The 26701-nt window shown below is 40.2% G+C and overlaps 1 protein-coding gene across 1 annotated transcript in view; it reads right to left on the reverse strand.

The window, feature by feature from the left end:
• Positions 1-748: 748 nt before the first annotated feature.
• Positions 749-26701, reverse strand: part of LOC148876621 (ubiquitin carboxyl-terminal hydrolase 17-like) — a 36476-nt gene continuing 10523 nt past the window's right edge. Inside the window, exons 4-11 of the mRNA XM_088981260.1 lie at positions 9163-9248; positions 8890-9052; positions 8682-8802; positions 4240-4397; positions 3755-3839; positions 3462-3674; positions 1745-1806; positions 749-1646 (exon numbers count right to left, since the gene is read on the reverse strand). Coding sequence (XP_088837386.1) covers positions 839-1646; positions 1745-1806; positions 3462-3674; positions 3755-3839; positions 4240-4397; positions 8682-8802; positions 8890-9052; positions 9163-9248 — 1696 coding nt within the window. The 3' untranslated portion in view covers positions 749-838. The remainder of the gene's footprint in view (positions 1647-1744; positions 1807-3461; positions 3675-3754; positions 3840-4239; positions 4398-8681; positions 8803-8889; positions 9053-9162; positions 9249-26701) is intronic.

The raw sequence follows: 26701 nt of genomic DNA on the forward strand, positions 1-26701 counted from the left end.
CCTCCTGATGTCATGAGTCATGAGACTCCATCAATTATCCAAACAGACAGTCCAGACCGAAATCATGCGAAGAAAAGATAGGACTGGAAATTTGAAATCAATAAACAAACAGAACTAAACTCAAGGAAATCAACGAGACTGAGATCAATAAATTCCTAAGATGATGGAATTAACAACCCACTTCATCAGAAGAATTCAAGGCAATGCAATGCGCTTACAAACTTTGCCAGTTTTCCTTTACAGAAACTGCAGATGCATGTTCTGGCAATTGATTTGAGGGGGAAAAGAGACCCAAGTCAGCAGGACACAGAAATTTGGAGCAAGAAGAATGCCAATTTGATATGCTTCATGTTTCTATTTGTTTGACACCCTAACTATGCAAGCCCTTAACTAATCCTCGTAAATGAAAATGTGTCAAACAATAGGAGAAGAATGGGTTAGGTAATAGTAGGAAACTAGGAACTTGGCAGAACCTGGGAATGTTCTGAATCCACGTGCTTTCAACTATGAACCCCCCATTATGAAGGATTTTTCCATGCACTCAAACGCTTCAAAACGCCTCCATTAGCCCCAATGTCAAATTTTAGAGGGAAGAATTAGGACAGATTTATGAGAACCCTAAAACATCCAAACATAATACGCTCAAGCAACTCCTCTTCAAAGCTGAAATAAAACGTGAAAATACAAATTGAAATTTGGAATTGCTGCGTTCCAGGTAATTCTTGGAGGACCACATGAGAGTGAGAGATGCAAATTAACAGCTGATTTCTTCCATTCAACCAGCAAAAGGTATACATTACATTACAACTTAAACTCTTATTTCCCAAACTCAAACCTTTCAATAAAATGTTTGAGCCGCTCTTTCCCTAGTACCTCTTCTCATTGTTACACCAGATCTCCAACCAAAAGGGTTAACAACGCCTAATCGTTTCCGGTCAGTCTCCCTACAACTACAACTACCAAGACTATTGCTGTTGCTGCTGCTACTACTACTACGATGGGTTGTAAACTTTCTACAGGATTTAGTTGTGTCAGAGTACAAAAGGGGAGGCCTTTCCTTCCCTTGCAGATCCTCTCCTATGCCGCTCACATCACGTAGCTTCGTTGAAGCTTTACCTGTCTCCGGTTTTGTGCTGTAAGTTTGATACCCACTTGTATCAGGAGAATTCAATGAATGACTCTTTGACATTGATTGGGGTGAAAAACTCGAGCCCAAAGGGGAAGAAGCACCATCAGAGTCTGATGAAACCCTCAAAGGGCTTTTCCAACAACAGATCGCTTCCCCAAATATGTATTCATGCAAGTCCTCTGTGCTGGTAGAGTCCCTCGTACTCTCTGTACTGCAGGAACCTTCATCCGAGCAGCTGAAAAGGGACGAGCTATCACTGAACCAATCAACTTTAGGAATCTGATGACGGCGGAAACTCCTATTATCTGAATCAAAAGATCCATAGTTGATAGTACCATCCGTAGTCGTCCAAAGGGGAAGGTCTTTAGGGCTAGCACTTGGAACTGCACTAGGCCTTTCATTAGACATATTATTCCCACTATGGCTGGAAGGAACAGCTACAGAGCATCTGCTTCTCTTCACTTTGTCATCATGGATCAATGAATTCCTTACCAAACTTGGGGCCCGTGGTGAGCACCTAACCATAAGACAATTAAATTTGTTTACATCACAGGGATCAGAAACAAGAGGAATCATAATTCATAAAACATATGGATCCAGAAGTTGTCTCATTACCTTGCATAAAGGAGCATATATGCCCCTTTTGACAAAACCTTCTCAGGCTCAACAGGTTTTACCTAACATCCATGACCATAATTGTTAAAAGCAATACATCCAATAGACCAATACCATAATATTTTTATTTAAAGTAAAAAGAATTAGTCACAGAAAAAATGCTGACAGAACATTAGATTTTTGATGTTGCGAGGCACCACTACCCTAGTTGGACCATAGTTATCAATTTTGGTCGCATTCATTTGTCGAATAGAAAAGGGGCCAAAAGTTCATTCATTTTGAAGATATAAAGCCCAGATAAGGACTCCGATTTATTAGCATTTCAAATAAAGTGCCTAGAATCTTACATATTTTAAAGAGACCTAATAACTTAGTAAACAAAAATCAGTATTTTACTTCATCAATAGAAATGATGATATTATTAGCCACATTTTATATAGAAATCCTAAACATTTAGGAACCGGAAGACCTTCCCTTCCCTTAAGTTTCTACGAGTTTGTCAACAACTCTGCCAATATTGAGCTTGTCATACACTTTCAGTCTCAGGCCAGGATAAAAGAGAACGGTTGTTACAGCCTTAAAGGTTAAACAGCTTGAATTGACACATTCCAACAGTCTTCAAGGTTTTTGGCATGTTGGTCAACATAATAATTGGTATCAGAGCCTACCCATGTTTCAGGTTCAAATCATGGAAAAGGCTGCCTAGAGCAGAGTGAAAGCCACTAGACAGAAAGGGCTACCTGCCAGGACATTGGCTGAAAAAGCTTGGTCAAGTACATAACAAGCGTTGCATCAAACTGGCAGCAGCAATTAAAACTTCTTGCCAAACTCTTATGAACATGAACCTTGAATTGCCATCTTATTCCCATAGTCAATTCCATATAGTTGGGACAAGGCTTAGTTGGGTTGAGTTTGTCCTAAAAAGAAAGAATACCTCCTTTTACATGTAAAATTTTAATCCGCATTTGCAAATTTTTTACCACATAATGCATCAATGCCATACATATAAAAAAAGGGCAGCCCAGTGGACAAGGCTCCTGCCAAAGCAAGGTCAGGGGAGGGACAGACGTACGCAGCCTTACCCAAGCAGATACACAGAGAGGGTGTTTCCATGATTTGAACCCCGGTCACCCAGGTCGCAATAGAACAGCCCAACCGTTGTGCCAAGGCCCATCCTCATCAATGACATACATATAATACCACAAAATAAATTTTCCTTTGTTAAACATTCCCACCAAGAACTCTATGCACTAGAAAAGGAATATAATATTAGTGTTAGCAAACCTAGTTCAATGAAAGGATGCAGATTACCAACTCAAGAACCCAATCAACCAAACAAACCAGTGAATAGGTAAACAATGAAGTAGTAACATGTTGCAAGAACCAGAAATGTGGAACACAGGATACAATTGATCCACCTACAAGACACTTTTAAGGCAAGATTAAACCATCAACTCTATGCTTTTTGACTAGAAGGTTCATATTTTCTACTTATCATCCAAAAGTTTATACCAGATGGTTTGTTAAACCATCCAATTAAACAATTTCCATGTTAGGTGTAATCCCCTGGACTGGATGCATCCGCTACAGGTTGGTTTTCAAGGTACACAGAACTGATGCATTGCATTTCTCATAGATGGTCCAAAATCATGATGTAACACAGAACACAAATAGAACCATGTTCTAGAGAGAGATTAATGGTACAAAGGAAACATACCATGCTGTCATCAATCTTGAACCATTTCCCTTGAAAATTTTTAACGTAGCATATGTAATGACCAGAGAATGCAGCATTCATAATATCCAAGTGAACCACAACCGCATAAAGTGTGTACACAGGAGATTTGTCACTTGCCGCATTCATATATGGAGTCAGGTTCAGGACCTCAGGGAACCGAACCAACTTATTTAGTTTGCCAAATTTACCAGTCTGCAAAGCAGAGAGTGAAGTTATCATAAAGAAGCTGAAAACAACCAGAGCATCAGGATTTTACATTCTTTTGAAGTTACCTGAAACCGCTTCAAGGCAATGGTAAGGACATTAGGAGCCTCCAATACCGTCAACTTCTTTTTAGCCTTCTCATAAGATTTGCATCTGATTGGACAAAAAGGGCATTAAAAAGGTTTTATTTTTAAAGATCCTACAAAGGTGACAGGTAAGACTGCAATTAGTGCAGCTCTGGCTATTATATTAGTTCAGACATTTGTAACAGCTTGGCCAAAACACCTTAAGATGGAATGTGAAACTCAAGCATCCATCTGTGAGTTCTAATTCCAATGGTTGTACCATAGGCCCATCAATTTCTAGTGCAAGATTGAAGTAGAAAAAGATATGGCTGCATTCCATAGGTTATATAGTTGCCATGTCTTCTCATCCACGCTAAACTTCCCAAAGAGGATCAAGGAGATCAGAAACTATGGTTCCCACCTCTAAAATGAATAATGCCAAAGGGTAATAATCAAGAGGTGTAAAGCCAAACAAGAAATTAACCTACCTCTCACACTGGTATTTGTTTTCTCCATCCAAGATTTCAGCAGTCGTAAATTTTGCAAGTGCCTCTTCAAGGGTTCCAATGTCACCTTCAATCTCAACAGTAAGATCCAGCATGCGTTCAATACGCTCAGATTTTCCTTGGCACTTCAAGCACCTTATCTGCATATCCCAGTCATGGTTATACAAAGATTTATTGGTAAAGGTTATCAAAAATGTTTTTCTTAGATCAGTATAGTTGTACAAAGATTTTCTTTTCTTTTCTTTTTTGAGAAAAAAAAATAATCTTTTTACAAAGGAAAGATTAAACAAGATTTACCTACCCAAAAGTTTGTAACAGGTATTACACACCAAAAACAGTTCACCTATTTGTATCATTTGTTACTTAAATGGATAAAGAACCTTAAAGAACTCAAGGACATTAAAGCTAATGATAAACAAATCTTAAAGCAAGCAGAGTAACCCTTTTTTCTTGGTATCCCTCCAGGGAGGGCAGCAAAAGGAGAAGGGAGTGCTGCATAGAGACCACTTGAGTGATGTGTCATTTTCCTTTTGACCTATAACTGAATCCTTTTCATTTAATTATTAAAAATGAGTAGATCAAATGAACCAGCGAGAGATAACGCCTCTTATCTCTCCCCGAACACAGTTAGTTACAAATCACTTCTATTACAACTGTGCCCAAAAAAATTGAGTTCTACCTGTCCCCTGTCTAGCATGTGTCATGTTGGCTTGATCAGGTCATCTAAGAGAGAAACTCCCTTCATACTGGACTGTTTTCACAGCCCCAAGGTCTGAGACTATTCGAAATGTCATTTCCATGCGCTAATGTAAAGCCAAGTTTACTTCATACATTTGTCATATTATCAAAAAATGAGATTTTTTTCTTTGCAGTTTGTATAAAGCATTCTAAATATAGTTATGCTTGTCTATGATTAGAAGATCCTAAGGTGAGTGGGACTTACACAAGGGAGTTAAATAACTCAATTCCTTGTAGACCTAAAATATCCCTTCCAAGCTTGAGCACGTTAAATAACTCAATTCCTTGTAGACCTAAAATATCCCTTCCAAGCTTGAGCCTGTGTAATTCACTTATATAGTTGACACATGTGATTGCCGTTGGATGGGACACTGATATTTTGACCATGGTTTTGAAAACCAGACTGGACAGGACTGTCAGACCAGTTGACCTAGGAATGGCCACAAGTCCAGGTCTGGTTTTGGACCCCAAAACCACCCAACCTGGGTTTGGACCAGACGGCCAGACCATTTGACTTTGACCTGGGAACCAGTGGCCAAAACGGTTCTGTTTCCAGTCCAGTTTTGAAAACCATGATCTTAACTACCAGAATGGGACTCTAGACCAACATGTGAGCGTATTGATATGATCCATTTAAGAAGATTTATTAGGAATGTTTTCACTGTTGGTTGCATCAATCACTCAAGTGCAAAACCTTGTATACCGTATTTCTAAACCTTGTATTTGCACTGTGCATACCAAGGTTTAAAATTTCATTACGTATCAGTTTGTATCGGCCAATACGTATCGTTTCTGTAGGAGTCTGATACATGGAACGCAACAAAATCAAGAGTTTCGTTCCTTTTTGTCTGTATGGTTTGATACATGTCCGTATCGGATCGTTTTGGATCTGTATCGGCTAATACAGACCCGATACAGGCCACCACTATGTATGTATCAGCCAATACATTCCGATTTACTATTCCCCCTCTCTTTAATAACTCCTATAATTACTATCTATAACCCCTATAATTACTCCCCCTCTAATAATTCATTTATTTAATGCTATGTTAAACATACTCCTTTATTTCATGCTACATTTTCAATCAATATTCAAATTCAAATTCAAATTCGAATTTATCATATGCCATTAAACATGCCTTAAATTTGGCTATAAAAACTACATGTGAGATGATTCAAACCTTAGTCATTAGTTTGTAGTGATCATAAGTCTACCGTTGTGCCATATTATAGTTGCTTGCCATAAGCATATGCACTTTAATTCTTAAGTAAATTTTATCTTCTTAAGGAAATGTTGGGTAATAAACGCTAAAATTGATATACTAATAAAAAAAGAATATAAATTATATTGGTTTTATGAAAATTAATACATCAAAATCTTAATTCTTCCATCAATTTTCAATTGTTATTAAATGTGTTCCAATGTGTCACAATGTATACATACTACAAACAACTAAGACCCCTCAAACAACACAGATAATAACTGACTACAAAGACAACTACATAAAAATACCAACAACTAAAAGAAAATAGAAACAAAAAATCAAGCAAATAAAAAGTCACATTCCAACTGCTACTATCTGCAATTTCAAAAGACAGCCTGTTTTTAAACAGCACACCAACTAATCAATGAGGGTGTCAAAAACTCTCCCAAACACTCAAACCCCTATCTGTCGCTTTGGCTTTGATAGAAAATTTTTAGTTACAAAAATGTGTAGCATGGGAAATTTTATCAATAGTAAGATGACTTGATTAGTGACCAGTAAATGTATGATATTGAGACTTTAGATCTATCTTGAGCCTAAATCAAAGTAAGTGCTTAAGACATATCAGCAATTGGTAAAGCAAGAAGATGAGTCTACGAATCTATGACACAAACAAGATAAAACAAAGATTGAAGGAGTTCAGGGCAGCGATACAGCAGAAATAGAATGAAAAAAGAATATTCGGTTCACTGGTTTAGGTTAGTACATTATAAGGATAAAGCTAGGTGGAGAAGGGAGTACCATTACTAGAGTATATACTATGCATAATGCTTCGGATTTGGGTTGAGTCGGGTTGCTCAAGGCCTCAACCCTAATCCAACTCAAAGTCAAATTGGATTTATAAATCTCAACCCTAACCCTAGCCCTAACCAACTCAACCCGACCTTTTTGAACTGGGTTCAAGTTGGGTTTGGGTTAACCCAGCCCAAGTTGCACCCCTAGGCATATATATATATATATATATATATATATATATATATATATATATATATATATCTTCTGAAGGGCTACACGACAGGGGTATCCCACCCCCCAAACCAGGTGCAGGCAGGACTTGATCCCCAAGTCTCTGCTACAACAAGCAGGAGACCTTACCAACCAGCTAGCTGGCGCCTTGCCTCTAGGCATATGATATTTAGAGACCTCAAAGCATATTAGATGTCCAGCCCTAGACAGCTGTTGGAAACTTTTGAGTTTAACAACAGCATTCACTTTTGACAGCTGATTGCTAGAGACAGAAAGGTGTAAATGTGATCTCCATTGGTGGACATCAAATTGTAGGTGGATCCCATCTCACATGTCACAAGATTTTTCAGAATCTGATTTTCTGCTTGGAATATATGTAGGGGTGCAAGTGAGGGCTGGACCGGGTTTATGGTCAACCCAGGTCCAACCCTAAGATTTGGGCCTAAGGCCCGAGCCCGAGGTCAAGCCCGATCTTCCCAACCCAAGCCCAGCCCGCACTGTAATTTGATGCACTTAGGTTGGGCTCAGGCCTAGGCCAGGCTCAGGTTGGTCAATGAACCCACTCTAAAATTACACATGTATGTACGCATTTATGCAAATATGTATGTATATATGTACATATGTATGCAAATATGTATGTATATATGTAAATACATATCTATATATGTATGTATGAATGTGTATAGTTGGGCCAGGCTCAGGTTGGGATAAGGTCAGGCCGGGTTTGGGCTAGGCCCAAGTCGAGCCCAAAAAATAAAAAATAAAAAATAAAAACCTGAAGTCTTGAGCCCAAGCCCAGCCCATGTTAAATTCAGGCTGGGTCAACCCATGCTCAGGTTAGGCCCGCCCATGTTGCACGCCTAAATGTATGCACATAAAAGAATAATGTATAATTTGTTTTACAAAATTAAAATAACAAGAACACATGGACATATTGCAAATAACGGTTAAAAACTAGTTTTTATACCAACAAAACCAAGGGGCCTAACAATTTATCCCCAAGGGAAAATATCTTAATTTGAAAAGTGAATGTTTAATTATAATAAAGAATGATCAACATTCACCAGTTAAAGTAAAGGAATTCTTTGTAATTTGTGCTAAATACTCAACAATTAAAAATATATATATTCGACATGTTAACAATACAAAGATAAAAAAAGGAATTCAAGCAACTAAAGGACACCCCCCAAAGAAAGTCCTCTTATATAACTTTATATAACCTTCTATACTTCACTCACACAAGTTCAATTTTGCTTGAGAGTGCATCATATCTGAAACATTGTATCAGTCCAGGTGGCTCCCATCCATGGTCCCTTGTATAGACTGACAACATTCCAGATGTGTGGTATATCATGCACTTGTACCCAATAAAATAATAAAAATTTTAACCACTAGCAACACTCAAGTTTTCCACAATAATCCGAATAGTAATTCCTCTCAAATGCCACAAAGTACCTTAGATCGAAGGTAACCCCCAAATATCAGGCCTATGAGAGTTGTTTCTTCTGCATAGGGGACATCCTCATTTGATCCAGCTTCTCTTAGGCAAATAGATTGCATTGCATCAATGGCATACCTACCAAAATACTCATTGATTAAATCAGAATACAAACATGATGGAAATGACAAAAACTCAAATAATAAGCACCCAAAATGTATTCACCTTAGAAATTCATGGGCATCCTCTTCTCTCCCATGACCAAGATGACTGCCAATGTTTTGTATTTGAGAAAGTATACCAATAGGGGATAAAGGGGACTTCCCTTCTCTCGCCTTCATAATTAGAGCCTCAAACTCACAGGTGAAACACCACTCTTTCTTTGGGCCTGAAAAAGACAAAAAAGAACTTAGCAAAACAAGGATGCCATAAAACAAATTATCACAGAAAATCAAATAAACCAAAAAACCAAAGACAAGATGAAGAGCAGAAACATGCATGCTTTGGAATGGCGCCCTTGAAGAAGATAACAAGCTAGAGGCCGAGTAAATGCCAGGCACTGGAGCACTGCATTAGCATAGCAGCTGCAGAAAAAAAAAAATAGAGATATGAGAAATGAATAAGCACACTTCAAATCAGATAAAAATGTATACTTCTGTTGAGCATATGGTAATTTTATTCCATAAAATTATAAAAATTGTTAGAGTGAGCCGAATAAGGGTAATTAACTAATCTTATGTCAGTTAAGTACTTTGCTTATGTGGCTGTTTTATTAGAGTACTCTGCCCCACACTTAAGTGAGGGCAGTTTAGTCTTTGTAAGTGTAATTAGAACCTAATAAACACAAGGGGGTCGACTGAATGGGAAACTAATCAGTTCGACTAAACCCTCCTGTTCTCTCTTTCTCTTGTCTTCTTCCTCATCTTCTTCTTCCTTCTTCACTGGTTCGGACTACTGTAGCTGCTCCAAAACATGGTATCAGAGCAAGGTTTCTGACCTGCTTCCGCTTGCAAAGCATCTCAGCTGTGTTCGTGACACCCTCCTCTTTGTTTCTAGTTGGTTAATGGAGAGAGCTGGTTCGCCCTAGGTCTGAGACATCACAGTTCGTTGCTCTCTGCTGCGCACAGTTTTCTTCATCAAGGAAGGTGATTTCAGCAGTGAATGGTTGGCTGATACTCTCAAAGGAAGGTTGGTTATTTAGTCCTCTTGTGTTGCTGGTATTTCTGGGTAGGAACCCTTCAAGAATCAGTTAGTACTGATTAGAACCTAGAGAACTAGGTTCATTGTTGCCCTAAAAAGAGCTGTGTGTGCAGTAGCCGAATGGTGTAGGGCTGCTGTGAGTTGTTGAGTGGTGTTAGGGCTGCTGTAGGTGGCCGAGTGGTGTAAGGTGGAATGCAGTGACCTTGCCAAGCTCCTTGTGGTCATGTAATGCCCTCTTAAGTGTGTTAAACAAATCTGAACTGGGTGTAGCAGTTTGACTGTGTTGTGGTGCTTGTGATGCGCAATTTTTTTTATTGAGTGGTTGTAAGAGGGCCTACTGTTGTGTTGTGGTGCTTATGATGCTTATGTGGGTCGTAGGTGTGTGAAGTCAGCAGTAGTGTAAAGAAGAACAAGTGTGTGCTCCCACTGCTGTGTTTAGGGGCTGCAATAGGTGCTGAAGTATCAAACTATGAACAACATCAATCAGCTTGTAGCTGAGAAGTAAGGTTAGAGGCAACTGTGAAAGAGTACAATGGCAGCAATAGGAGATGGCTACAATGATCAGAAACCTAATGTGGTAATTTCCTCCGACTACTTAGGGGTACAAATGACCTCAATTAAGCTGAATGGGGAGAACTATGTTCCATGGGCCAAATCAGTGGAAATGTTTCTCAAGGCAAAGAAGAAAGTAAAGCATGTAAGAGATGAAAAGCCATCGGAGGACTCTCCAGGGTTTGATGATTGGGAGCAAGAAGATGCTCAAATCATGACTTGGCTGTGGAATAGTATGGAACCTAAAATTAGTGCCAACTTCATGTTTCTTGATATGGCTAAGGATATATGGGAGCATGCTAAGAAGCTATATTCTGGACAAGATAACACAACAATAGTGTATCAGCTTTATCAGGAGTATTTTGATTTACAACAAGGAACCAAAACACTAGAAGAGTACTATGCCAACATGAAGAATATAAGGAATGAACTCAATGTCTATCACCCCCTTACTCCAGATATTAAAGTTCAACAACAGCAAAGGGAGCAACTAGATGTTACAAGATTTTTAGTGGGGCTGAAGTCGGAATATGAACCAATTAGAGCCCAAATATTGGGGGGCTCTACTCTTCCTACACTTGAGGAAGTATTCTCAAGGCTTCGTAGAATCTCTTTGGGACAGACAGAGAACTCTACACAGTCTGATAGATCAGCACTTGTGACATCTCGAGGGGTTGGATATAGTACAAGAGGGGGAGGTCATGCTCCCCGAGGAGGCCGTGGCAGTTCCATGATTAGTCGGGGTGGTCGTGACTCAGGGGGAGGTCGTGGCAGAGGGAAGAATAACTCTACAAGGAAATGCACTCATTGTGGTAGAGAGGGACACACAGTGAATTTCTGTTATGATCTACATGGCCCTCCCTCTAAATGGGCTAATCATGCTGTGGCGGGTGAGGTTGATATCAGTGACAGTAAACCGGCAGACCGAACTCATCCCACATTTACATCTACCTCTGGGAGGGAAATGGTGAGCGTACCGCGTGATGAGTATGAACGGTTCCTTCAAACTACTTCACAGCATACCACTGCCACACTTGCCCAATCAGGTATTGCTTGCATGTCATCTAAAACCTCTCCCTGGATTATTGACTCTGGAGCCTCAGATCATATGACCGGGACTCCAGGTGTGTTCTCTTCTCTCTCTGAAACCTCCACATCACAAACTGTTACACTTGCCAATGGGTCCTCATCTCCCATATGTGGTGTTGGTAATATTGACATGGCTCCTGTGCCCTTATCATCTGTTTTATATGTCCCTAAGTTTCCATTCAATCTTATGTATGTTAGTAAAATAACCAAAGCTCTTAACTGTTCCGTTACCTTCTTTCCTTCCACCTGTGTTTTTCAGGATCTCAAGACGAGGAAGAAGATTGGTGTGGGGCATGAAGCTGGTGGACTGTACTATCTTGACGGTGGTGGATCTTCAATTGCTCTTCAGACTTCGCTTACTCCTCTACAATGGCATTGCTGACTGGAACATTCATCTCTCAAGGCTCTCAAGATTTTGGTCCCGTCATTGAGTCATTTGTCAGTTTTGCAATGTGAGTCATGTCAGTTTGGGAAACATCATCGTGTGTCCTTCAGTCCAAGAGTTGAGAGTCGTATGTTGAGTCCTTTTTCTTTGGTTCATTCAGATGTTTGGGGTCCAATCAAAATAGAGTCTTATAATGGGTACAAGTATTTTGTCTCCTTTATTGATGATTGTTCAAGAATGACATGGATTTACTTAATGAAAGAAAGAAGTGAATTGTTTTCTATTTTTCAAAAATTCCATGCTGAAATACGCACACAATTTGGTGTTCCAATCAAAATTCTCCGTTCAAATAATGGTCGTGAATACTTTCTTACTTCATTTCAACAGTATTTAGAACAGCATGGCATTATTCATCAGACATCATGTGCATACACCCCTCAACAAAATGGGGTAGCTGAACGGAAGAACCGTCAGCTTCTTGAAACTGCTCGGTCTATTCTTCACCACATGAATGTTCCTAAACGTTTTTGGAGTGATGCTGTACTCACTGCATGTTTTCTCATTAATCGGATGCCCTCCTTCATTCTTCATGGTCGGTCCCCCTTCTCTATCTTGTTTCCCACTTTATCTCCATTCCCATTAATTCCTCGTGTCTTTGGTTGTGTGTGCTTTGTCCACAATCTGAGCCCTGGAATAGACAAGCTAGATGCACGCTCAATTAAATGTGTCTTACTTGGCTACTCACGGACTCAGAAAGGGTACAAGTGTTATAATCCCATTACCCGGAAGTGCTATGTCTGTCCTGATGTCACCTTTGTTGAGTCAGTCCCCTTCTTCTCAAGTCCTGAAGCACCCTCGTCTCCACCCGCACTTCCTCTTCCTCTCCCTGTCAGTGATCCAGTTCCAGATGTTGTTGTTGGAGTAGACTCATCACCTCATCCCATGCAGATCACCACCGAACGTCCACCAATCCGGCAAGTGTATACACGTCGAACGGCACCGGCCCCTCCTCCAGCTTCTACCTCATCTGCGGATCCTCTCATGGCTCCTATTGTTGAACCCTCAAACCTTGATCTACCCATTGCCTTACGGAAAGGTAAACGCAGTTCTACCCTCCATCCCATTTCCAATTTCGTTTCATTATCTCGTCTTTCTACATCACATCGCCAGTTTGTTTCCCTTTTATCCTCTACTTCCATACCTAACAATGTCCAAGAAGCTCTCAGTTCACCTGATTGGCGGCAGGCAATGGAGGAGGAACTTTCTGCTCTTCAACATACTCAAACGTGGGAACTTACTACTCTCCCACCTGGTAAGCATGTTGTGGGATGTAAATGGGTGTATACTGTGAAATACTTGCCAGATGGTAGTGTAGAGCGTCTGAATGCCAGACTTGTTGCTAAAGGTTACTCCCAGTTGTATGGAGTAGACTACATGGAGACATTCTCTCCGGTGGCTAAGATTGGTTCTGTTCGTGTACTAATTTCCCTGGCAGTTATGTATGATTGGCCTCTGTTTCAGCTTGATATCAAGAATGCCTTTCTCCATGGTGATCTTGTGGAGGAGGTATATATGGAGCAACCACCTGGGTTTGTTGCTCAGGGGGAGGATGGTAAGGTATGCAGATTGAAAAAGGCAATTTATGGGTTGAAACAATCGCCGCGTGCTTGGTTTGGGAAGTTCAGTGAAGTGGTGAAGAGTTTTGGAATGAAGCAGTGCCAGGTAGATCACTCAGTGTTCAGCTATGACTCAGAAGCTGGGAAGATTCTATTAGTGGTCTATGTGGATGATATTGTCATTACTGGTAGTGATAAATTGGGGATTGGCAAATTAAAGGTATTTTTGCAAAACCATTTCCAAACAAAAGATCTTGGAACATTAAAATATTTCTTGGGAATAGAGGTTGCCAGGTCAAAACAAGGTGTAAATCTGTGCCAAAGAAAATATGTTCTTGATCTATTGGAAGAAACAGGACTGTTAGGTGCAAAACCGGCTGAGACCCCTATGGAACCAAATGTTAAGTTGAGTAGTGATACAGGAGAAGTATTTGAAGATCCTGGAAGGTATAGACGACTAGTGGGGAAGCTGAACTATCTAACTATCACGAGACCCGACATATCCTTTGCAGTCAGTGTGGTGAGCCAATTCATGCAGGACCCTCGTATACCTCACTGGGATGCAATTCTTAGAATTGTGAGGTATCTGAAAGGAGCTCCAGGTCATGGACTATTGTATAAACCAGGAGGAAAACTTGAAGTAGTGGGGTATACAGATGCAGACTAGGCAGGCTCAATGAATGACAGAAGATCTACTACGGGCTATTGCACATTTCTTGGAGGAAATCTTGTGACGTGGAAGAGTAAAAAGCAGACGGTCGTGACCAGAAGTAGTGCTGAAGCTGAGTATAGGGCCATGGCACATACTACCTGTGAGTTAGTGTGGTTGAGGAATCTTCTACAAGAAATTGGGTTTCACATGGATAAACCTATGAGACTGTATTGTGACAACCAAGCTGCACTCCATATCTCATCCAATCCTGTATTTCATGAGAGAACAAAGCACATAGAGGTTGATTGCCACTTTGTGAGGGAGAAGGTCCTTGCTGGAGAGATAAACACAGAACATGTGGGCTCGAATGATCAATGGGCAGATTTGTTTACAAAAGCTCTAAACTCAGGGAAAGTGAATCATCTATGTAACAAGCTGGGATTATATGACATATATTCTCCAGCTTTAGGGGGAGTGTTAGAGTGAGCCGAATAAGGGTAATTTAGTAATCTTATGTCAGTTAAGTACTTTGCTTATGTGGCTGTTTTATTAGAGTACTCTGCCCCACACTTAAGTGAGGGCAGTTTAGTCTTTGTAAGTGTAATTAGAACCTAATAAACACAAGGGGGTCGACTGAATGGGAAACTAATCAGTTCGACTAGACCCTCCTGTTCTTTCTTTCTCTTGTCTTCTTCCTCATCTTCTTCTTCCTTCTTCACTGGTTCGGACTACTGTAGCTGCTCCAAAACAAAAATAAAGTTGACCAACATACATCAATGAAAAGGAAAATCTTTAATAATGAGTACCATTGATACATTTGCAAACATAAAGTAATGAAGGCTGTTTGAGGCGTTGGAAGGCCAAGAAAGACATGGCAAACACAGTTTTTAGCAAAAACCTAGTAAGTGAAAGCCATCAAAAGCACTACAAGTTCAAGACCACATACTGGTGTTAATTTGATAGATAAGAAATGCTTGTTAGTGTGCCATTCAATGTAAAGTGAAGACACAAAGGATCAAAATTGACTCAAGAACAAATAGATGTAAGAAGAAAAACAGCCTTTTGAAAAGAAATTACTGTTTAAAAAGTTGTAGAAAATCAAAAGAAAGTAGCGGAAATCAGGTTTCAAGAAGAGAGAAGAGGAAGAAGAAGGTGGCGGCAACTAGGGTTCAGAGAGAGATTTTCAAACATAATCTCCTCTTACACCCCTAATTCCATTTCATTAAGTTAAACTTTAGTAATTTACAGAGAGGCCCCTGATTGGGTAGAAAATTAAAAAACATAACATAAGAAAGAATAAGAGCCCAGATTAAGGCCCATTACAGCAAAGAACATAAATGATAAAAAAGATAAATAGCCTATGGGCCATTCGACCCATCTTCTCTACACTCCCCCTCAAGCTGAGCATAGAAATCAATCATGCCAAGCTCGCCAGTATCATGCTGAAGTTTAGCCTTTGGAATGCCCTTGGTGAGGAAATCAGCTAACTGTCCTTTAGAAGTTATGAAAGGTAGGCACACTTCTCCAGAAGTCGGTCTTTCTCGAATGAAGTATATCTCAACTTCAATATGTTTGGTTCTATCATGCTCAATACCCAGTTCCTCCATCAAGGATCTAAGCCACAGTAGTTCAGAAACTCCATGAACCATGGCTCTGTATTCAGCTTCGGCTGAAGATCAGGCAATGACTGATTGTTTCTTGCTTCTCCAAGAGGCAATATTACCTACCACCAAGCTATAATATCTAGAGGTAGATCTTCTGTCATCAATATTTCCGGCCCAATCAACATCTGTGTAGGCTTCAAGTTTCATCTAAGTGTCCTGGGAGCATGCATGAACTAACTAATGCAACTGACAGCATATGTAATGTCTGGCCGAGTCATGCATAGATAGAGAAGTTTTTCAAGTAGCCTCTGGAAGACTCTCTTATTTTCCAACAATATTCCATCTAAAACAGAGAGTTTATGACTCATATCAATAGGAGTAGAAACTGGTCTAGCACCCATCTTCCCTGTTTTAGAGAACAAGTCAAGTACATACTTTCTCTGAGAGATAAAGATCCCATCTTTGGATCTAGCAACTTCGATGCCAAGAAAGTATCTCAATTCCCCCAGATCTTTGATCTCAAACTCTGTATGAAGGAAAGATTTGAGACCATTAATCCTTGATACATCATTACCAATCACAACAATATCATCTACACAATCAGGTAAACTGCCAAGGATCATCTCCTCTTCACAAAGAGGGTATGATCAAACTAAATCTGTACATAGCCAAAGCTAACAAGGGCAGCCAAAAACCTTTCAAACCATGCCTTAGGGGACTGTTTAAGTCCATAAAGAGATTTCTTCAGCCTGCAGACCTTCCATTTCATATCTGTTTCATACATCCCTAGAGGAAGAGACATATAGACCTCCTCATGTAACTCTCCATTCAGAAATGCATTCTTTACATCTAGCTGATAAAGTGGCCAGTCTAAATGTGTAGCCACAGATAGAAGAACTCTCACAGAAGTCATCTTGGCAACAAGAGCAAAGGTCTCCAGATAATCAATCCCATATGTTTGTGTATTTTGCAACTAGCCTATCCTTGTATTTTTCAATGGTGCCATCAACATGATATTTGATGGTAAAAACCCACTTATAGACTATTGGATCCTTCTCTTCAAGTAAATCAACAACTTCCCAAGTGTCATTCTTGTGCAGGGCAACAATTTATGTTTTCATAGCATCCCTCCATTCTGAAATAGTAAGAGCTTCTAACACTGACCTGAGAATTAGGTTAGAAACAATAGAATAAAGATAGCCAAAATATGAAGGAGGGAGCAAACTATAAGAAAGGTGTTTGGAAATGCAATGTGCAGTACACTTCCTTCTGGAAAGGATGACTCCAAAGGGGCTATATCAATACCTGTTGTCTCTTCTGTGACTAGAAGTGTAGGAGGCTCATGTGGTGTAAAGGAAACAATCTGCTCACTTCTGGTTCTCTACCGTTGGTACAACCTAGGATTAAAAAGATGACGAAGAGGTAAAGGAAGAGGGATAGGGACACTAGAATGAGAATGAAATGACTGATCCTCCCTTGACTCAGTTGAAGGAGGAAGAGTCTCAACAGAAGACTCAACTGGGATAGGAAGGGGGAGGGCAAACAACTGTGACATTCTCTCCCTTTGGACAATGCCTTTCCTGAGAAGAATCATAAAAGGAAGAGAGCTCATCAAAGGTGACATCCATTGAGACATACCGAATGCCAATCTTCGGATCAAAACAATAACCCTTTTGTGTGAGAGAATAACCAAGGAAAATACACTTGTGGACTTTTGGTTCAAATTTATGTCTTTGGACACTTGGGATATGTACATAACAAGTGCAACCAAAGATACGGGGTGGAATAGGAATAAGATCCTTGCCCGGATGAAGAAGACTGAAGGGAGACTTAAACCCCAAAACCCTGGATGGCATATGGTTGATTAGGTAGGTTACAGTAAGAACAACATCACCCCAAAATTTTGTAGGAACATGTGAGGCAAATAGGATACTTTTGGCAACTTCAACAATATGTTGGTTTTTTCTTTCAACAACTCCATTCTGTTCTGGGATCCTAACACAGGAGCTTTGGTGAATAACCCCCAAATCAGTGAGATAGTAGGTCAAGTTTTTCTCAAAATATTCTTTTGCACTGTCGGATCTGAAAATTTTAATTCTAGTATCAAACTGGGTTAGGACAAATTCATGGAATTGCCTCACAAGTCTGGGAACTTCATCATGGAATTTCATCAAAAATATCCAAGTGAACCATGAAAAATCATCAATGAACAAGATAAAGTATTTGTAGCCACTCATAAAAGGTAAGTGGTAAGGCCCCCACACATCAAAGTGCACAATATGGAATGGAGAAGAAGATCTTTTATTACTCAAAGGATAACTGCTTCTACAATGTTTTGACAACTCACACGACTCACAATGAAGACTGGACAATTAATTCCCTTAACATGACTCGACTGATGGACTCTGTAGATGTAGACCCAAAAGCAGTTTTTCCAGGTTGTCCATGGCTCTGTCCAGGAGTGTCCAACAGATATATTCCATTCGCCTCATAGCCACTCCCAATCATTTTCTGACACTCCAGATCCTAAAAAACGCAGTAGGAAGGAAAGAATGTTAATAGCAGTTTAATGACTTAATTAGGCTACTTATAGATAACAAATTTGTATTTAGCTTGGGTACATGAAGAGCAGAAGGAAGTACCAAGGAATTTGTAGCCTTGATGGTTCCCTTGCCGGAGATAGGAGCAAGTGAGCCATTGATTAGGGTGATTTTGTCACGGCCAGGAAGTAAATCATAAGAAACAAACAAAGTGGAAAGGTTGGTCATATGATTAAAAGCACCAGAATCAATAATCCAAGGGATCCTACGATTACCTGAAATAGTTGCATGATTGGCAAAAGCCCGTATACCTGAATGAGCAAATGCAGAAGAGGTTGAATTTCCTAGAGAGTTGGAAGAAGAGGCCACACCCTCTAGGTGACTGATCATCCTTCCAAACTTCTCATACTCTGCCTTCATAGCTGCTAACTGCTCACTAGCAGTCATCTCTTCAGTTGGGCATCTGTTACTATCTAGACCAGTAGCAATATTGGCACTCCCTGCCTTCATATTATCAGACTTCTTTTGAAACTGAAGAGAAAGAAACTCATGATGCAATTTCCAACACTTGTCTTTAGTGTGTTTTGGCTTCTTACAGTACTCACAAATAATTTCTTTCTTCCCTGAGCTACTTGGAGTCCCTATAACTCCCTTGGATTTCACTCCCATATTAGCAAAGTGATCATTTAGACCAGCCCCTTGAACCTAGACAAGTCTCCTACTTTCTTCACTACCTACCAAGGCATAAGCTTGAGACAGTGAAACACTATCCTTGGATAAGATATTTTGCTTTGTGATATCATACTTTGAATTCAGCCCTGTCAAAAACTCAAACACCTTGTTTCTCTCAACAAGTTTCTTGTAGGTCTCAGCATCATTAGTGTTGTCCCAGGCTACATTTTCTATCAAATCAATTTCTTGCCATAGAGACTTCAGTATTGAGAAATAAATAGCTAAAGGTTTCTCCCCCTATCTCAAATTCTTCACATCATTCCTCAGCTTGTAAGCCCTGGCCACATTTAATTTCTGGGAATGGGTTTCAACAACACTATCCCAAATTTCCTTTGCTGAATTCATCCACAAATAGTGTTGACTAATTTGCGGCTGCATTGAGTTCACAAACCATCCAATAACAGTATAATTTTCTTGCATCCATTTTTCATATGATGGATCATCTTCCGAGGGAGCCTTTTTGCTCCCGGAGATAAAAACCCCATTTGCCTCTACTGCAGATATGGATTTTTACTGATTGTGACCAATCCAGGTAATTAGTTCCATCTAGCTTGACTGTGGTCACAGCTAGTAGAGAGTCTACAGAGGCTCCTGGAACCTATCTAGATTCAGCAACATGCTTGTTTTCAACTTCCGAAATGTGTCTTCTTAAAATACTTCAAAAATAACTTCTAACAACTTCGAATAACAACAAATGAAGACAGAAGAAAAACTGTGTTGTGAGTCAACCTCTATGCAGTCGTACCTGCTACTTGTGTCACACTTGGAACCCGAGAGAAACAGAGAAATCTCAATCGTTCCTTGTAGACTTCACAGAACACCAATCCACTTGAATCGATCTTCAAGATGAACGATGAGAAAACTTTCAGTCACTGAACACCCAAGTCAAACTCCCTATGGGGCCCGCAATCAAATTTCTCTAGAAAATTAGGGTTTCGGGCAACACACTTGAATCTGTTAGGAGGACCACAAAACTAGCCCCCTTCTCTCCAAAAACCACTAACAACTGGGCTGAAATAGGTTTCTTTAACTATTCATACAATTCAATTCTCCATACACACTGTGTATGGGAAAAAAGAGGTGAAAAAAGGAAAAAGTCGAGCCTGCTCTAATACCATGAAGAAAAACAACCTTTTGAAAATAAAGGATTGTTTAAAAAGTTACAGAAAATCAAAAAAAAGTAGTAGAAATCAAGTTTCAAGAAGAAAGAATAGGAAGAAGAAGGTGGTGGCAACTAGGGTTCAAAGAGAGATTTTCAAACATAATCTCCTCTTACACCCCCTAATTCCATTTCACTAAGTTAAACTTTAGTAATTTACAGAGAGACACCTGGTTGGGCAGAAAATTAAAAAACATAACATAAGAATGAATAAGAGCCCAGATTAAGGCCCATTACAACAAAGAACATAAAAGATAAAAAAGATAAACAGCCTATGGGCCATTCGGCCCATCTTCTCTACAATGTAAAACATAACCTTGCACTAAGGCTAAGATCTCAGATCTAATTGATGTTCCAATACTAGCAGTGCTGAATATACATGAAGTATCTTTCCATTTGAGTTCCTAAAGACCCTCACAAGTCGTGAACTCCCCAGATTTCTCAAAGATCAGCCATCAGAATTTTGTTTAACAGATCTATGGGAAGGAAGGGACCAAATCTACACATAATCCTGTCTTCTAGAGACCCCATTACATGCTCTGATCCTCCAAGAGACAGGAAGACAAGGCCATCAATCTCAAGGAGTAAAATAACAACAAAAGTAGGTATAAGAATTGCTATCTCAACACAGAGGGTCCCTAAAACCACTCATCTATTCCTACTTCTCCACTGGCTAAGCTAGATAAAATAAAGCATAAGAATTTTTATCCCAGCAAAATAACCAAGCATCACTCTTAGTCCTTTCTACAGCTCCTCCGATCAGACTTATCTGCTAAAGAGTTGGCTTGTTTAAGAATCCATCTGAACAAGATATCCATGCTAGAAGCTAGCATCTACAATAAGAAAATGGAAAGATCAATGCTCCCTCATTCAGCTAATGACCACCTGAAAGTGTCTCTCCACTTCTTGCCATGTCTAAGATTTACTTAAGCTTATAGTTTGTTAGTTTGTTAACTTCTTAAAAGATTTTTAAAAGGTTAGGACTCTCAGTTCCTCTTTCAAAAGTGGAACTTTATGATCTGATACCATGCATCATCAGTTAGATACCATTAATTTAATGATTGATATCATTATCCTTATGCTATAACACTAAAAAATAATAATAAAACTGTTGGTTCGGCTGTCTTAATTTGTATGCTTATCTTTGTTGGGTCTTAAGTCATTAGTTATTGGGCCCTAGTTAATGGGCCTAATCTTATTTAGTGTTTATTTTGACTAGGTGTCCCATCACTAATCAGGGACATTCTTGTCTATTTATGTAACATTATGTAATGTCCTTATATATAATAGATTAGGGCTGGCTGAGCATTATACTGCCGCCCATTTCATTTCTTTTTTTTTTCTTCTTCCTCTTCTTCTCTCATTTGACAGCCCTATTTCAGCAAACATGGTATCAGAGCACTGACCTTTCGATTGGTTACAGCAGCCGCATCTTCTTCTACTCGCAGGTAACTCTCCCATCTTTCTTGTTGGTTGCTGCAAAGAAACCCTAGGGTTGGTCGTAGAACACAGCTAGACCTACATCTAGGGTTTCCCTTGGTTGTAGGGCCCAAGGGGAGTTAGACCCAGAGGCTGATGCCCTAATTGATGCAGTACAGCAGACTGTAGCCATTCGGCTAAGATAGATCTGTGTAGAACAGATCTAGGCGGAAGGACTGATCTCAGCAGTCCTAGAACTGTTCGTGGGTGAGGTTATAACCTGCGATAGCAGTGCCTAGCACACAGTAGAAGCCAACACAGCAAGTTGCAGTATTTAGAACACAGCGGAAGGGAGCACAACAGAGTATAATCTGTGACAGCAGTAATTAGGGCACAGTGTGTAGTGTAGTACTCGGTGTTTCAGCTCTGTGTCTGGTTTTCAGGACTGAGTTTACAGTGCATCAAGTTCCGTAAGTGTGAAACAGTACTCTATATATTGCGTTTATAGTCTTGACATTTACAAGTAAGTGAAGATGTCTTCCATATCCGGGGAAGTGTCTTCTAGAGATGTTAGGGCTTGTGGGAGGTCTCCTAATCTGGAGAATCCAAATCTGCATAGCCTACAGATCACCAGTGTGTTGTTGAATGAGTACAACTTCAGCGAATGGTCTGTCGCAGCCATGCTTTTCATCACATCCCGTCAACTCACTGGTTACTTGGACGGGCAGAAGAAGGAACCAGAAGTGGGGAGTGCTGAATATGCAGCTTGGCGCAAAGAGAATGCTACAGTTATGTCCTGGCTACTTGCCTCAATGACTCCAAGAGTAGCTAGGACTGTTCAACATTTCTCCACGGCTGCCAAGATATGAGAAAAGGTTTCTAAAACCTATGGGCAGAAAAAGAATAATGCCAGAGTTTACAGACTGAATCAAGACATTGCTGCCTTGAGGCAAGGAGATATGAGTGTTGCAACATATTTTGCTACACTAGGACTATGGGAAGAGTTAGATCACCACCTTATTATTAATTGGGAGAGTGTCGGAGACAAAGAAAAGCATGACAAACAAATTGAAGAGGGTAGAGCATTTAAGTTTCTAGCTGGCCTAGATCCTATATATGAGAGCATAAGATCCCAAATTCTGGGAAGGGATGAAATGCCAGACTTACATCATGTTTACTACCTTGTGAGGAATAAAGAGGTGAGAAGAAAAGAGATGCAGGTTGATACTCAAACAAAACTAGCTGAACAGTCTGTGGAGCATTCGGCCCTAATCTCTACAAATCAAAGGGGAAACAGGTACTCTGACAAGAGACATCTGAAGTGCACCCACTGTGGAGGGGAAAGGCATGTGAAAGAGACCTGTTGGGTTCTCCATCCGCATCTGAAGCCAGCTGCATTGAGGAAAGATAAGAAGCATCTAAAGGGTCAATCTACAAGTTTGAATTTGGCTACGGGTCAAAGTGATGATGGTTCAAAACACTCATCTACAGTTACTTCCTCTTCCATGGGATAGACTTCTAATTCCCCTCGAACCGGGTCCTTGGGTTTTACTACCGATGAGGTAGAGGTACTTAGCCGGGCCCTAGCCCGCCTAAGGACCAATTCTCTTCCATCCTCCTCCCTTGCCAGATCAGGTATTGTCTCTGCCTTTAGTGCAACTAGTTCTATTGATCCTGCCTCTTGGATTATTGATTTTGGTGCAACTGACCACATGACACACATGTCATCTCTATTTTCTTCCTATCATTTAATGTGTGGCCAAGATAAAATGAGGGATGTTGATGGTTCTCTCTCCACCATCTCTAGGAAGGGAGTGGTTGACCTAAGCAAGGACCTCTCACTAAAATCTGTCTTGCATGTTCCCAATCTTTCTTCAAATTTCTTATCTGTTTCAAAGCTTACCAAAAATTTGAATTGTAGCATAACCTTTTTTCCTACTCATTGTGTCTTTCAGGACAGATTGACAAAGAGAACGATTAGGAGCGGTCATGAGTGTGGAGGTCTCTACTACCTTGATGCAGACATCAGTTCGGCCTTGCAAACATCTGCTACTTGTAGTCAGTCCAATGTGGAGTCAATAGCTAGGATACATCTATGGCATGCTAGGCTAGGTCATTTACCTTTTTCATCATTGGAAGTGTTGTTTCTATAATTATTCAAAGATGTTTCAAGTCAAGAGTTAGTTTGTGAAGTCCGTCAACTATCAAAGCAATGTAGAACTATTTATTCAACTTCAAGTAATGAAATTCGAGCTTCTTTTGACTTAGTCCACTCTGATGTTTGGAGCCCCTCTCGCATTATTTTTGTTCATGGCTTTCGATACTTTATCAGTTTTATTTATCACTATTCTCGATGCACATGGATCTACTTATTAAAAGCATGAGAAGAAGTGTCTGGTAACCATGACATTTTGCAAAATGATTGAAACACAATTTGGTACGAACGTCAAACAATTCAGGTCAGATAATGCTACAGAATACTTTGAAAGGTCCTTGAATCTGTTTATGGAGGATGCTGGAATGATTCATCATTCATCTTGTGCTAGTTCCCCCCAATAGAATGGGGTTGCTGAGCGCAAGAATAGGCAACTATTGGAGACTGTTCGAGCCTTACTATTTCAGCACAAAGTTCCAAAAATCTATTGGTCTCAAGCAATCCTTACTGCATCATATCTGATAAATTGAATGCCATCCAAGGTATTGGGGATGAAAACTCCTTTCTCTGTTCTTTGCCCTCATCTTCCTGACTTTTCTCTTCCACCGAGAGTCTTTGGTTGTGTATGCTTTATACATGTCAAGGATCCGAAGAAGACCAAATTGGATCCTAGGGCTACAAAGGGAATCTTTTTGGGGTACTCCCCTACTCAGAAGGGATACAAGTACTATGATCCAGTCACCAAGAAAAAATATGTCACAAAGGATGTGGTATTCTTTGAATCTCAATCATATTTTCACTCTTCCCAGAATCCTCTTCAGGGAGAGACTAGTGGGATGGAAGAGGATTCTTCTGTTCCCCCATTCTTTGTACCTCTCTCGACCTCAGACCTTCCATCTTCTCCTCCTGATCCATCTAATTGTGGTATCCCGGGTGAATCTAGTGAGGCTCCCATTGTGCCAGCTACTACTAGTGATGTTGCAAATATTACTGAAGACTCCAGCAAGCTGCAAAGAGATATCAAAATCACCTACAACAGAAGGAAGGGTCCTCTAACTCATGACAGCAACCAATTGGACTCGGATCAACCTGTCTCAGAAACTCAAGGTAATCCTATCAATTCCTCTGACTTAGATCTTCCTATTGCCCTTCGTAAGTCTACTCGTTCTTGTACTATCAGATACCCCATTGCTGATTTTGTGTCTCTCTCACAGTTGTCTCCTCGTTATTGTTCTTTTGTGTCTGCTCTATCTTCTGTGTATGTTCCTACCAGGTATACTGAGGCAGTATCTTACCCAAAATGGAAAGAGGCTATGGATGAAGAAATGAAAGCCTTAATGAAAGCAAGGACTTGGGAATTAGTGGATCTACCATAAGGGAAAGGCACTGTTGGATGCAAGTGGGTGTTCACTGTGAAGCATAGGGAGGACGGGTCCATTGAGAGGTACAAGGCTAGACTGATAGCAAAAGGGTTTACTCAAAAAGAAGGAATTGACTACAAAGAAACCTTTGCTCCAGTGGCAAAACTCAACACAATCCGAGTTCTATTATCATTAGATGCAAATTTCTCATGGGAGCTACATCAGTTGGACGTGAAGAATGCTTTCTTGAATGGCGACCTGCATGAAGAGGTGTTCATGGATCCTCCACCAAGTTATGTTTTTTGGCAAGAAAGTATGTAGACTGAGAAAGACCCTATACGGCCTTAAGCAGTCCCCTCGAGCTTGGTTTGAGCAGCTATGTGGAGTCATGAAGAAAGGGGGTTACACTCAAAGTGGAGCAGATCATACCCTATTCATAAGGAAGAGAAATGGCAAACTTACGGCACTTATTGTCTATGTGGATGATATGGTAATTACAAGGGATGATCAGGAAGAGATTAAAAGACTAAAGGAGTTTTTGGTTGCTGAATTTGAGATCAAAGATCTGGGCCAACTGAGATACTTTCTTGGGATTGAAGTTGCAAGATCCAAAGAGGGCATCTATATATGCCAGCGGAAATACATCATTGATCTTCTTCAAGAGACAGGCATGATGGGGTGTAGGCAAGCCGATACTCCAATAGAACAGAATCATGGTCTGCAGGTGTCAGTAGGAGAGGACTACCTTGATAAGGAAAGATACCAAAAGCTGGTAGGGAAGTTGATTTACCTATCCCTTACTCGCCCTGACATTGCTTATGCTGTACATGTTGTCAGTCAGTTCATGCACACTCCTAAAATCCCTCACATGAAAGCTGTGGAAAGGATCCTCAGATATTTGAAGTCCTGCCCGGGGAAAGGGATTCTGTTCAGGAAAAACAGTAAAATTGAAGTTGAAGGATATACTGATGCAGATTGGGCTGGCTCTGTTGGGGACAGGAAGTCTACTTCTGGGTACTGTACCTTTGTTGGAGGAAATTTAGTTACATGGAGGAGTAAAAAACAGAATGTGGTTGCTAGATCTAGTGCAGAGGCCGAGTACCGAGCTATGGCTCATGGTGTTGCTGAACTCTTATGGCTGAAGATCCTGCTTGGTGAACTTGGAATAAAGATTGAGTGCCCTCTCAGGTTGTACTGTGACAACAAAGCAGCCATCAACATTGCAAATAACCCAGTGCAACATGATAGAACAAAACATATTGAGATAGACCATCACTTTGTTAGAGAAAGAATTGTCTTAGGAGAACACTACATTCCTTATACTCCCTCCGAGATGCAGATTGCAGATGTTTTGACCAAAGGGCTAGCTACAGTGAAATTCGTGGACTTACTTGGCAAGCTAAACATGATTGACATCCATGCTTAGCTTGAGGGGGAGTGTTGGTTCGGCTGTCTTAATTTGTATGTTTATCTTTGTTGGGTCTTAAGTCATTAGTTATCGGGCCTTAGTTACTGGGCCTAATCTTATTTAGTATTTATTTTGACTAGGTGTCCCATCACTAATCAGGGACAT

Source organism: Nelumbo lutea, chromosome 1 (genome assembly GCF_056320005.1).
Source record: "Nelumbo lutea isolate HS-2025 chromosome 1, American lotus-T2T, whole genome shotgun sequence".
Classification (NCBI taxonomy): domain Eukaryota; kingdom Viridiplantae; phylum Streptophyta; class Magnoliopsida; order Proteales; family Nelumbonaceae; genus Nelumbo; species Nelumbo lutea.